The following is a 13,897-nucleotide window of genomic DNA, read 5'->3' as shown; positions in this document are numbered from 1 at the left end:
TATTGTTTATTTATAATTTATATTATTGTTGAGAAATTGCCAGACTAATTAAATTCACAGTGTATTCTAAAGCAAGGTGAAACATGTACTCACCCCTCAGACAGGCATTTGAATGTTAACAGTTCATACGCAACAGTGCAAGGCTGTGTCAGTGTGATTCAACAGCAAGAAGAAGTGGATACACTAAAAGCTGGCATGCATCTGTGAACAGAATATTCACTATCTTGCAAAACAAGAGAGCAAGTTAGACACGACACATCAAGGCTGTTATATTTAGTTGTTGGTGACCACCTGTAAGAATGAAAAGGAGATCAGCAAAGCTTGGTTTCAATGATGGCTGTGAGAAGTCATAATGAGGCTGGGTGACATGAAACACTAATGCTCCTAGACCTAGAAGCATGTTTACAGCATACTCAGTTTCAAAAAACTAATTTCCCTACTCTCGAGAAATCTACTTTCCCTCACTTTGTTCACAAGTAAATACAGTGGTTTTAAGATGACAATGAATGTAGCACAAGAGAAAACCATGTTAGAGCTCATATAGGAAACAGGGTTAGTCATGCAGTTGAACAGTAGATGGCATTGTTTGTGCATAATTTCTCACACCACACTGTAAACGCCAATCCAGTGTTTCAGAAGCCCTGTTTATACCTGCCGTTAACATGTGTCCTACGTCCTAAGCTTGTCCTGATCTAGTCTGTTTACACTTATAAGATCTAATTACAATCATATCTAAAAATGTAGGCAGAACATGGACAAGATCAGGACAAAGGTAGCATGTTATAACCAGGTATAAACAGGGCTAGAGATGAAGTCCAGTATCTAACCTGCTCGGCGGATGGTGTCTGATCAGAACACTGCTGGGTGAGATCACTGTAGGCTTGATGGAGGGATTTCAGCTGCTCCTTTGCTTCCAGCTTCTCTTCCTCGGTCATCCTGCAAATCAGGACATCAGAGGCATTTAAGTTCTCTTATCATTATCATATCATTCAATAATTTAAGGCATACGAAATATTGCATTATTTACAGTGCACAGAGTCATGTACAAAAGTCAGCCTTAAAAAACCTCTAATATATGTAATGATAATTCAACTCACTTATCACTGTGTTTACTTAGCATAAGCTGTGTAGTCCTCAGTGCTTCTGCAATTTTCTCTTTTTGTGTTACCATCTCTTCCATTGAAACCTGAAATAACAATGGGTATACCTTATGAATACATCTTACTGATGTTGACTCTCATCCCTTGATATGCCAATTTGTAGCATAATATTAGTCACAATAATATACACTGGCGTTTCACAAAACATATTTAATTGGGTTTTGTGCTGTATATTAAACTCAGATATCCACTTCCTGATTTTCATTCATTGGATTTGCACATACATGTTTCTTTGACTTGTTATCATATCTCTTAAAAAACCTAAGTGGGAGGAGTTTTTCCTGACTATGTGAACCTGACCAGGAGAAACTAGGTCATAGCAAGTCAGACTAGAGCCATGACTTTTTCCTGGCCAGGCCAAAAAGAAAATGTACCCTGATCAAAATACGATAATTTTCTCAGAGTAACTGTGCATCCACTATGTATTGCTTTTCAATGTAAAGTTAATTGAATAAAATTAAGCAGAAAAATGACTTTTCATTTGAATCCATGAAAAAAATTTTATGCTGCAAAATGTTCAGTACATTTTTAAGGAGTAGGGTGTGTTTGTAATCACGTTATATGGAAATACAGGAATGCTTGTGCAACTGTGTTCTATTATTATGGTTATAACTACAGGAGGGTGAGGAATCACAAGGATGGCAGAGACCAAGGGATAATGATTCAAACTTGGGTCAAATTCATATTCAAATGTCAAAATTCAAATTTCTGCTCATTGGAATTGATCACAACTTTTATTTGTAATAGGGTAAAGACATAATAAGAGACTATTAAAAGCATTGTGTTTATTAGAACTATGCACATACAGTAACAGTGAAAGGTTGTGTGACTTTTTGCTCTTTATTGCATATTCTTGAGATTGAGCACGGCCATTAGTATATACAATACACACAGAATTGTGGGCATGATGATATACTGTATACAACTACAATATGTGTACAACAAAAAGACAGGAGATGAAACTGTAAAGTACATACGTAGGATCTTAATTTTATCAGTCTTTTGTTGCTGAGAATTTTCCTGCACAGCAGGAAATTTAAACTTGTAGTGTATTTAAGCTTTTAAAAGGCTTCTAAAGTTTGTAGTTTCCACTTTAAAATGCTGAACTTGGGCCTCACAATTGGTGCAGTGGTCTAAAGCACTGCATCGCAACGCTAGCTGTGCCACTAGAGATTCTGGGTTCGAGTCCAGGCTCTGTCGCAGCCGGCCGCGACCGGGAGACACATGGGTCGGCGTACAATTGGCCCAGTGTGGTTAGGGGAGGGTTTGGCTGGCAGGGATGTCCTTGTCCCATTGCGCACTAGTGATTCCTGTGGAGGGCCGGGCACAGTGCATACTGACACAGTCGCCAGGTGTACGGTGTTTCCTCCGACACATTGGTGCGGCTTCTGGGTTAAGTGGGTGTTGTGGCTTGATTGTGTTTCGGGGGACGCAGGGCTGTCAACCTTCGCCTCTCCTGAGTCCGTACGGGAGTTGAAGCGATGAGACAAGACTGTAACTACCAATTGGATCCCACAAAAAGGGGGAAAAATAAACTTTTTTTTTTTTTTCAAAATGACTAACTTGATTTTCCCTAACAAGAAATGTATCAATCCCAACAAAGAATGTCCATTAATTATAATCCAATTCACATTTCCTGCAGGATTATTTTCCTGCTATAGCAAGCAGGCTCAAATGAATGTCCTACATCAGTAACAGTAAATGCATGTTTGCACACAGTATTTACCTGAGGCTTACTAGAGGCCTCTGTGCTGGCTTTACCATCTTTGTTCTGGCCCGGTTTCACACTGGACATCCAATTCAATAGCTTGCTTACTTTATCACCATGCTCTTTCTTCTCCTCATCAACAGACCTCTAAGATTTGAGGAAAGAATTTCAAAAAGGCTGTTAGGGTCAGAGTTGGTCTTGTATGAAAACAGGAAATGTGGTTATGCAGACATTCAACAACAAAGAAACCTCTAGAGAGAACCCCAAGCCATTTTTCTGACCTCTATTTGGACCATGGGGGATGCAAAATTCCAGAAATGTTCAATAAATTCCCTGGTTTTCCCAAAATCCCGGTTGGAGGTCTTCCCGGAATCAGGAGAGAATAAGCAGGAAATCTGTCATTCTCAAAAAGGATTTCTGGGAAACCAGGAAATGCATTGCAAGTTCACGGAATTGTGCAACCCTACTTACAACTCACAAATCAGGGTTTGATTGATGACGTTTATTGCCATGTGGATCATGATGTTTATGTTTTATGACAGGTGGCGGTAAAGCATTTAATTGTTTATTCATTGATGTGAAATATGTCTAAAAGAAAAAGACAGGTACATAACATAAACATATTAAAATATCAAATTGAACAATTACACATCATGCTAAAAGCAATTATTCATGTCTGACTTAATCAACTCCATATTGGTAATTATATTAACATTCATATTACTCCAAGTCAAAGAAAATTAACATGTAATTAATGATTCTTATTTTAAGGGTACGAAATACTAGATTTTATTCATTTCAGTGAACATTTTATTGAGTCAGGCTTTGCTTTATCAATCAAATATTCAGTTTTCCCTATTTACAAACCATGGAAAATCAAATACTGTTCACTCAAATGTGGTGATAGTTCCAAATATATTGGAAAGACGGCTTAGCCCCGACACTAAGAGCCTTTGTTGCCTCCAGTAGCCTGAGCCCAGTGTGACCGTCATAGACACCCTTTAACAGAGCATCCATGAAAGACATTTTCCTCTTCGTCTTTGGGCAGGTGAGGCTTTTAGGGTGAGACTTCTCATCTTTCAGGAATGAGGCAGTGGCTTTGTCAACCAGGCTACTCTGAACAGCCTCATCCAGTGAGATTCTATCATGGGTCTCTGGGTTGATCAGTCCACCAGTCAGGACTTGGAATTCCAGGCATCGAAGGCCCATGTCTTTGGGGAACAGATTCTCCTGAATAGCCTGAGCTACACTCAAGGTCTTTGCTGTCTGGGGATGGATGATGCCATAGTAGGCTTGCTCGGACTGTTGAAGCTGGCGGGCAAATGTCTCGTCCAAGAGACCTCTACGCAGAGCTTCGGTGACTGGGGCTTTCTCCCCAGAAGCAGGATCACAGATTCCCCCGGTGCAAGCTTGGGCCTCCAGCAGCCTCAGCGCAGTGAGTCTATCGATTAGGTTCTGCTGATGTCCCTGCAGAATGGTCACCCTCCTCTTCTGAGTGACATCCCACAGACCAGCCACCGGACTGTTAGCGTCCTGAACAACGACCATCCTGGAAAGGATAAGGTCTGCCAGCTCGTAGATGCTGATGAGGCCACTCCGATAGCTTACCAGTTCTGCAATTTCAAGGAACTTTAGATCTAGGGCAGTTTCGATGCAAAGCTGCCGTCCACTTTTGAGATCTGTGATGATGTGTAAATGGCTTCCGTTGACATCGACAGTGGACTTTTCTTGCCACTCACTGTCCTGCTGAGAGAGAAAAAGATAGGTCCGCTTATCTATGTGGTTGCCCTTAAAGGCTTGATATGGGGACCTTTCCAGACCAAGAGCACTGTTGATGACTGATAATCTGTGAGAACTAGAAAAGGAAAAACTGGAGAGATTCTTCTCACCAAAAGGTAGGAGATAGACACCACCATCTGTGTCATACAGACACTTTTTCAACAGTTCACAGTAGTAGGTCTTCTGTCCTGAATCAGGGTTGTGGAAGCCCTTGGGGTTGCTGACCGGGTCATAGAGATTCTGTAGGGTAGCTTTGTTCAAGAGACCCTGATCAACTGCCACATTAATGGGCACTCTAACACCAAGAACTGGGTGAACTAATCCTCCAGTTGCTATCTGGGCCTCAATGATCTTCTTCCCTTTGTGCCTGTCGACAATCCTTTCCTCCATGGCCTGATATACAGACAGTGTTTTAGTGCCGTGGACATAGCCAGTGGCTGCCTTTTCGGCATCCATGAGTTTGTCTTTCAAATTTAACCCAACAATGCCCATCTCCAAAGCAGCTTGAACCGAGAGGGTTTGTCCAGTTGAAGGATTGATAATACAGCCAGTTGCAGCCTGTGCTTCCATATACTCAATAGCATACGTCTTAGCTAAAAGGCCTTGATCTGCAGCCTCCAAGAAGGATATCTTTTTCTTGCTAGACTCCAAGTAGACTCCGGCAATAGCAGTGGGTTTGTCGATGAACTGAGCGAGTGATGCTTGGACCTCTTCTAATGTGACAAGGCCAGTTTCTAACTTCTGTAACGTTTCTCTATCCAACAGCTTGGTGTTGATCAACTTCCTGATACTGATGCTGCCTCTTAGTCCTTGGAGCTTTGGGGAAAATCGTAGGGAAGTTGTCTCACTCTCAGAATGAGATGCTTTGGATGACAGGTCTTTGACATTATGTGAGCTTGTGCTCGTGGTGCTTGATGTAACATTTTGACCTTTCCCTGCCTGACCCTCCAGAGACACTAACCGTTTTGTTATTGCCATTGCTTCCGTTTTTTTACTCTGGTTCTTGGCAATCAAATTTTGTGTGTGTTTTTGTTGGACTGCTGGAGTCTGGACAGTGGAATAATTTGCAGTTTTCATCAATGTTTGATCCTGTAAACTACTATGATTGCTGACTATTTCCCTTTTGCCTCCATTCACTCTTTGCAGCTCTTCTAGCACTTTGTGTTTCTCCGTTGTTGCTATCTGTTGGCATAAGATGTGAATAATCATTAGATATAGTAAATACTGTACCTTGAGATAATTTCTCTATGCACATTGAGCATGTGAAAGTGAAATATTATTATACATTTTACATACAAATATGAATATTTAATTTCAAGTGTGTCTTGTTTATTATCTACAAATATTATGATTTTTTTATGAATGTAAAAAATAAGTATGATGGTCATGGATATATACCTCTAAGGACACTTTCATTTCGACAAGCTCCTCCTCCAGATTGCACTTTGCCTCTTCATATGATGACACTATTTTCTGTGTTAACAAAAGCTCAGTCTTCAGTTTGGCAACCTCATTGTCTTTATCACACTTATGCTTGGTTGTACTTGAAGTCTCCACTTCCTTTACAGTCCTACGTTCAGTCTTAATTGTGACCTCTAGCTGAAATACTTTTTCTTGAAGACCTCTGATCTCCTTGGCATATGAAATAACCTGTTCATTAAGGGATCTTGCATCCTTTTCCTTTATTCCTAGTTTCTGTTCACTCTGTGCTAACATTTTTTTAAGCTTTGTGACCTCATTTGAGTTTTCCTTATGGATGTTTTCCAGTTGAGCAATGCTAGTGTTAAGTAGCATTTTCTCTGTTTCTAATTTAGCAATTTGCGATTTTGCTTTAAGCAGGTCATGGCTAAGAGCAGTTCTCTCATTTTGCACTTGCTGCATTTTAATATGAAGCTCATCTATTTGCTGTAGAGCCTCCTGCTTTAACTGCAAAGTACTCTCATTGAACATTTTCAACTGTTCAATTTCTTGCTGGTAATACTTGGTGTTAATCCCGGCTGATTCTGCAGTGTGTGAATGCTCTCTGTATTTCTGCTCCATTTCCAGTTTGATATGAGACTCCTGTAATGCAAGCTTTTGACTCATCTCAGTCTGCACTAATTGCAGCTGTCTCTCATATCCCTGCTTCTGAAGTTCAAGTTTGCTTTTCAAGTCCTCCAGCATCCGCTTACAGTTCTCAAGTTGGTCTTCCAGCTTCTGTGACCTCAGTTGCAGGGCTGAACCATCCGTTTGCTTTCGCTTGACATCCTCTTGGGCTTGTTCCAGCTTTCCCTTGAGCATGGTGACGTCAGATGCCAATGGAAAGGTTTTCTCTTGGGCTGCACTTCTCTCCCTCTGAAGAACCGTGATTTCCTGTTTGAAACTGGATGAGGATTTGTCAGAGCTGGTGCTGATTTCTTTAATTGTCAACCTACTCTTCTGAAGATCTGTCTCAAGCTCTTTGACTTTAGACTGGCAGATTTTCCCTTCCTGGGTCACTTTAATTAATTCATCTTTTGTTCTTCTCAGAGCAGAACTCATCTCCTCGAGTTCTGCTTTCAAGATAACCAGTTTTTGGTCAGCAATGGTCTTGTTCCTTTGAAGGGCACTGATTTCCTGCTTCATATTCACTGTAATTCTTTCGGAACTTCCAGTCATTCCTTTCATACTTTGCTTGCATTGTAAAAGCTCACCCTCCAATGCCTTCACTTTAGCCAGATACCTCTGGCCCTCATTTGACTCCTTCTGCAGCTCTGTTATTGCTTTCTTCAGTGTAATGTTCAGATCATTCACTTCACCCTTTTGCTGTTGGACTGTCTTATTGGCCAAATTCCTCTCAGCACCAACGGAGCTAAGCTCAGACGTCAGATTCCGGATTTCCTTTTCGTAGTTGGTGAGGTTTAAGCTGAGAGCTTTGTTTTTCTGCTGCAGTTCAGCTGTTCTCTTCACCTCCTCATTGTAGTCCCTCAGTTTGATCTGAAGCTCATGGGACAGCTGAGATTTCTTTAGCAGCTCCTCCTCAATGATTTTCACTTGAGATTTGGTGCCATCCACCTGAGACTTGAATATGTTGATTTGCTGATTTTTGCTTCCCATTTCCATGGTGATATTGTCCAGTTGAGCTCTCATCTTTTTCACGTTGACTTCCAACTCCATATTGACCTTCTTAAGCTCATCTACTTTCTTCTGCAGTTGTGCGGCCAACATTCCACCTTTCTGAAATTCTGCTTCCAGGATTTTGGATTTGAGTTGTAACTCCTGTTCAGATCTTATTTTTAAGTTGAATTCTTCTTTGTTTTTTTGAAGCTGCTGTTTCCAGTTCTCCATTTCACTTTTCAATGATTTAATATTTTGTTCAGAGAAAGATTTTTCTCGCTGTAATGACTCCACACTGACCTTAAGACTTCTGACCTCATTGTCTAATGACGCATTCATTCTCATCAGTTCACTGACCTTGAACTTCAACTGGTCTGCCTCAACCTGTTTGGAGGCCAGCTCCTCCTCTAAACACTGCATATTGTGACTACTCTCCTGTTCCATGGAGTTCCTCAATAGCAGTTTTCCTTGGTTGATCTTTAACTGTTCCTTCAGGCCTTCAACCTCTGTCTTGTTGAAAATAGCTTTCTGTTCCAATGAAGACTTATCCCTCTGGAGAGATTTGATTTGCTCTTGAAAGACATAGATGGAATTTCTCAGCTCTAAAGATTCCTGTCTGAACTCCTCTGACTTTTGTCTCATGGTGCTCTTGTCTGATTCCATGTCCAGCTGAAGTTTCTTCAACCTGGTATTGGCATCGTCCAACAGCTCTGTGAATTGTTGCGCTTTCTCCTCTGCTATTTTTTTATGCACTAGCACAGAGTTCAGCTCTGACTTAAGTGTCTTGATCTCGGTCTCTGCTGTTTTCTTCGCCATGGCCAGCTCCTGTTTCTGCTGCAAGACCTCTGCCTCGACCTCTGCATGGATCGTCTGGATACTGTGGGTGACAGAGGAATGTTGCATCCTCTGCAGTGTGCGATTATGTTCCTCAAGATCCTGAACATCGCTGCTCTTCCTCTTCAAGTGGTCCTCCAATTTCTTCCGGGCCAGGGTGCTCTGCTCGATGTTCATCTTCAGCATACGAAGATTCTCCTCAAGAGAAGACCGTTTGGCCTCTGACTGCTGGACCATCTGTCGTGCGTTACCTAACTCTTGCTCAATGACTGCTTTGCCCTTCACAACCGTCTCTAGTTTCAAACGGTACTGCTGAGCCCCATCCTCTGCCTTGGACTTCTGGAGGGTCAGGTCCTCTATGGTACTCTTATATGTCTCTACCTCTTCCTGTAGAATGGTCAACTGGGTTGTTCTCTTAGCCAATGAGGTTTCCAGTTCCTGTACCTGCTGCTGGAGCTGTCCAATCACCTCCTCCCCAGCTGACTTTTGACTCTCTGTCCAGGTGAGGTACTCTGTTCTTTCTGATGCTTTCCTGTTCTACAATGCAAAACATAACAAGTCATCCATTACCTCATACTTAACAATGAAAAACGTTATGTTCATGGTATGATTATTCTAACATGCTTACCAAAGGGAGGATTGTTGCAGCGCTGTTAATTGTCCCCAACAAATGCCACCGTAAAAGAGTGTTTCAGATTCAATAAGATAGAGGAGACAGCTTCCTCCCAGAGAAGTCACCATCACCAGAAACAATATGAAAGAATGGCTTTTTTGTATCAGCGTTAAGCAAACCATCTACATCCATCAGCGCTGAATGGATGACGCATATTATAAACTGGGTGGTTCGAGTCCTGCATGATGATTGGTTGTCAGCCATGGTATATCAGACCGTATACCACGGGTATGACAAAACATTTATTTGTACTGCTCTAATTACATTGGTAACCAGTTTATAATAGCAATAAGGCACCTCTGGGGTTTGTGCTATATGGCCAATATATCACGGATAATGGCTGTATCCAGAACAGCCCTTAGCTGTAGTATATTGGCCATATACCACAACACCTCGGGCCTTATTGCTTAAGTATAGCAGTGAAGAGAAATAAACCCTTTGAGTTGAAGCATCATTATGGCTTTAAAGGTGAGGTTCCTATTAATTCAATATGTCTGGGAGTCAACCCTGTTAACACAATAATGTGATGGCAGAGAAAAGGCAATCCAAAGTATGCACAGCTTTTCTAACAATCCAATATTTCACCAATGCCCTACCTCTTCGCCTTCTGCTCTCTTCAATGTCTCACTGGCGAACTTTACATACTGCGTCATGGAGGTGACTACGGCCGTGTAGCGAGTTCGGAGGTCCATGAACTGAGGTGAGGGTGGAAAACAAGGGTCACTTTCCTTAGCACATCCAGCACACTCAGCACCTAGTCTACTACGGTTACATTCCAAGGTTCTCACCTCCTGAATGATGGCATCAGCCGAGTTCTGCATCCTCCGTCTCTTGAGCGGGGACTTGTGCTGGGAGTCAACCATGGCTCTGTAGGTCAACAGCTGTAGCTCATAATCCTGAAAACACATTCATGAATATTACTCCTCTGGTGTTCAAGTACTCTTCATGCAGACATATCTGCCTGATCTTCCAGATCAAAACAGTTACAGAGATAACTTACTTTAGCACCAGATGAGTACTGCTCTGAGTACTTTTGGCATTCATCAATTCTGCTCTGCTTTTGTTCCATTTCTGCAACGAGGAGCTTCTGTTGGTTTACTAGCTCAGCGAGCGCTTTGCTGTCCTCTGGCTGCTTCTCTTGGGTCTTGAGCTGAGCCGCCTCCATCTCTCTGACCCACTCATCCAGACTGCCGTAGGAGTCTTTGTAGTACTTCAGTGATTTACTGATGCCCTCCAGGTCCCGAAGTCTAAAATAACAAAGGGACAGAGCCTTAGTATCCGTAAAAGGTTATTTTTACATTCCCCTTATTAAAGTAGTGTTCCTCACTAATATTTACTGGTGTTTGGAATCAAACTCTGTCCCTCAACAGTTGACCTGCAAACACTAACCTGCTCTCAATCTGGGAGTGGACGTTGCTCCACCTTTCTTCTAGCTGGTCAGCCTTCTCCTTGTGCCAGTCCAGGTCAAAGTCCCGCTCGTTGTGAGCCTTGAACATGCGTTCACTGATACCACGGGCCTTCTGTAGCCCATCCTCCAGGTCATGGAAGATCTCCCTCTGTTCGTCGATCTCTGAGCGCCATTGCTAAAACAGAGTAGAGCAAAGTGATGGCTCAACTTTCAATCATAGCTTAATAGTGGATCTCAAGGACTGGATGCCACAAAATAACAATTAATCTCCAGCAATCATTTTGCCAACCTGAGAGAAAACCAAAAGATTAAATAGGATATATTTTAAACGTCTGTAAAAACCTAGTACCAAGGGAGCTTACTTTGAGTGTGCTGACGACTGTGTCGATGGATTTCAGGTCAGAGTTCACGGCGTCTTCCTCAGAGAGTTTGGCCTCATAAAGCTTCACTAGAGCCTCCGCACTTTGGCTGTGCCTCACCACCATGCTCACTGTCTTCAGCCTGCAGAGACACCACAGATATAGTGGGACATTAACTACATCAACATTTTGTAAAGCATCTGTGATGTCCTTATAAACAGTTTACGAAGGCTTCATAAAGACTTTAAAGTTGCATTTAAAGTGGGACCAAAAAAAGCAAATTGCAAATGCCTTGTTGATTTTGAATGTGCTGTTATACCGGTTATATCCCTCTACTGAGGAGGACCATAACAGTGTCTGGGCCCTCTACTGAGGAGGACCATAACAGTGTCAGGGCCCTCTACTGAGGAGGACCATAACAGTGTCAGGGCCCTCTACTGAGGAGGACCATAACAGTGTCTGGGCCCTCTACTGAGGAGGACCATAACAGTGTCTGGGCCCTCTACTGAGGAGGACCATAACAGTGTCAGGGCCCTCTACTGAGGAGGCCCATAACAGTGTCTGGGCCACTTACTTCTCTAGGTAGATGGCGGACATGGAGTAGACTTGGCTCATGCTGTGGATGAGGACATTGAGGTCAGAGGAGAGGGTGGGGACAGCGGGAGAGGCCCCGGCCTGTCTGAAGAACGTCTCACACTTCTCCTTCATGGTCTCCAGATCGTCCTTCAGCTGATCCAGCTCTGCCTTCTTCTTCTGCAAGGGAGTTGGAGAGGTTAAGTCACTTGGAGTTGGAGAGGTTAAGTCACTTAAGATACTTTTTGGTTGGTTCCATTGTACCTGGCAAAGGAAATGAACCATAGATTTATTTTACATAATGTATTTGACCCGTGTTTGGAAAAGATAAGTGTGACAGAGTGATGATACAGTCTGAATAGTGAGTTGTATTATGACAGAGTGATGATACAGTCTAAATAGTGAGTTGTATTATGACAGAGTGATGATATAGTCTGAATAGTGAGTTGTAATATGACAGAGTGATGATACAGTCTGAATAGTGAGTTGTAATATGACAGAGTGATGATACAGTCTGAATAGTGAGTTGTAATATGATAGAGTCATGATACAGTCTGAATAGTGAGTTGTCGCCCTACCTCTTGCTCTGTGATGCGCAGGACACTCTGCTCCAGGTCGTCTCTGTCAAGTGGGGTGCGGATCTGTCGGATCAGGTGCTCCTCCTGAGCCTCCAGACGCATGCGGAAGTTACGCACCTCAGAGATATACAGGTTGTACACAGACTCCTCGTGTTCCTCTGTTCATCACAAGACCCCAGAATGAGTAACAACCAAATGACGAGAGGACATCAACTGTATTTGTCCAAACACTGGTCTAATGCTAGCTTTGTAAAAGTAACATTAGTGCACAATCAAAATGAATACGTTTGTATTATTCAAAACACATCTCTCCCGGACATAGCAGAGGGAGTGTGAAGTGAATGTTTTAATGAAAAACTATGCAGTAATCTCTGACACCATTCATTCAATATGGCACCATTATTGCAAAGTGTTCACAAACAATCTGCTTATTACTCATTAATAATACAGATTAATGAGTGGGCAATCAAGCAGACCAACGGCTCCTCATTAACGTAGTCTGCAGAAGATTCTACTAATTTTGGTGACACATCACCAAGCATCTTAAACAGACATATTCATGAGTCCAGGGGAAATGGACTGTACACCGTGCTTCTATATCTGCATTGCTTGGTGTTTGGGGATTTAAGGCTGGGTTTCTGTATAAGCACTTTGTGACATCTGCTGATGTAAAAAGGGCTTTATAAAAGGTATTTACGTTATGCCTAATAGGCTAAAATAGCTATGGGTTTTCCACGAGGACTGCTGCAAAAACATGTATCAGCGAGCTCCTGTTAGCAAGGACAGTAGAGGCTAGCTAATAGTTTACATACCTTTGTATATACTGTTGAAGTCGGAAGTTTACATACACCTTACCCAAATACATTCAAACTCAGTTGTTCACAATTCCTGACATTTAATCCTAGTAAAAATTCCCTGTTTTAGGTCAGTTAGGATCACCAATTTATTTTAAGAATGTGAAATGTCAGAATAATAGCAGAGAGAATTATTTCTTTCAGCTTTTATTTCTTTCATCACATTCCCAGTGGGTCAGAAGTTTACATACACTCAATTAGTATTTGGTAGCATTGCCTTTAAATTGTTTATCTCGGGTCAAACGTTTCGGGTAGCCTTCCGCAAGCTTCCGACAATAGGTTGGGTGAATTTTGACCTATTCCTCCTGACAGAGTTGGGGTAACTGAATCAGGTTTGTAGGCCTCCTTGCTCACACACGCCTTTTCAGTTCTGCCTACACAGTTTCTGTAGGATTGAGGTCAGGGCTTTGTGATGGCCACTCCAATACCTTGACTTTGTTGTCCTTAAGCCATTTTGCCACAACTTTGGAAGTATGCATGTGGTCATTGTCCATTTGGAAGACCCATTTGTGACCAAGCTTAAACTTCCTGACTGATGTCTTGAGATGTTGCTTCAATATATCCACATAATTTTCCTACCTCATGATGCCATCTATTTTGTGAAGTGCACCAGTCCAACCTGCAGCAAAGCACCCCCACAACATGATGCTGCCACCCCAGTTGCTTCACGGTTGGGATGGTGTTCTTCGGCTTGCAAGCCTCCCCCTTTTTCCTCCAAACATAACGAGGGTAATTATGGCCAAACAGTTCTATTTTTGTTTCATCAGACCAGAGGACATTTCTCCACAAAGTACGATCTTTGTCCCCATGTGCAGTTGCAAACCGTAGTCTGGCTTTTTTATGGCGGTTTGGGAGCAGTGGCTTCTTTCTTGCTGAGTGGCCTTTTAGGTTATGTC

The 13,897-nt window shown here is 42.3% G+C and overlaps 1 protein-coding gene across 10 annotated transcripts in view; it reads right to left on the bottom strand.

The window, feature by feature from the left end:
• The window catches only part of dst (dystonin), a 200,013-nt gene that overhangs the window by 74,393 nt on the left and 111,723 nt on the right, over positions 1–13,897 (bottom strand). For 7 of the 10 annotated variants that reach the window (XM_024388277.2, XM_024388279.2, XM_024388278.2 and 4 more), the window contains 11 exons: positions 12,148–12,305; positions 11,571–11,749; positions 11,000–11,138; positions 10,619–10,812; positions 10,230–10,476; positions 10,018–10,125; positions 9,826–9,924; positions 9,001–9,093; positions 2,887–3,015; positions 1,098–1,186; positions 828–936 (listed from right to left, as the gene is read on the bottom strand). In XM_024388277.2, coding sequence (XP_024244045.1) covers positions 828–936; positions 1,098–1,186; positions 2,887–3,015; positions 9,001–9,093; positions 9,826–9,924; positions 10,018–10,125; positions 10,230–10,476; positions 10,619–10,812; positions 11,000–11,138; positions 11,571–11,749; positions 12,148–12,305 — 1,544 coding nt within the window. The remainder of the gene's footprint in view (positions 1–827; positions 937–1,097; positions 1,187–2,886; positions 3,016–9,000; positions 9,094–9,825; positions 9,925–10,017; positions 10,126–10,229; positions 10,477–10,618; positions 10,813–10,999; positions 11,139–11,570; positions 11,750–12,147; positions 12,306–13,897) is intronic. The other 3 variants (XM_024388282.2, XM_024388283.2, XM_024388285.2) reach the window with 1 other exon arrangement.

This window comes from Oncorhynchus tshawytscha, linkage group LG25 (genome assembly GCF_018296145.1).
Source record: "Oncorhynchus tshawytscha isolate Ot180627B linkage group LG25, Otsh_v2.0, whole genome shotgun sequence".
NCBI classification, from domain to species: domain Eukaryota; kingdom Metazoa; phylum Chordata; class Actinopteri; order Salmoniformes; family Salmonidae; genus Oncorhynchus; species Oncorhynchus tshawytscha.
The sequence above is the reverse complement of the archived record's forward strand: the minus strand, read 5'-3'. Positions and strand labels throughout refer to the sequence as shown.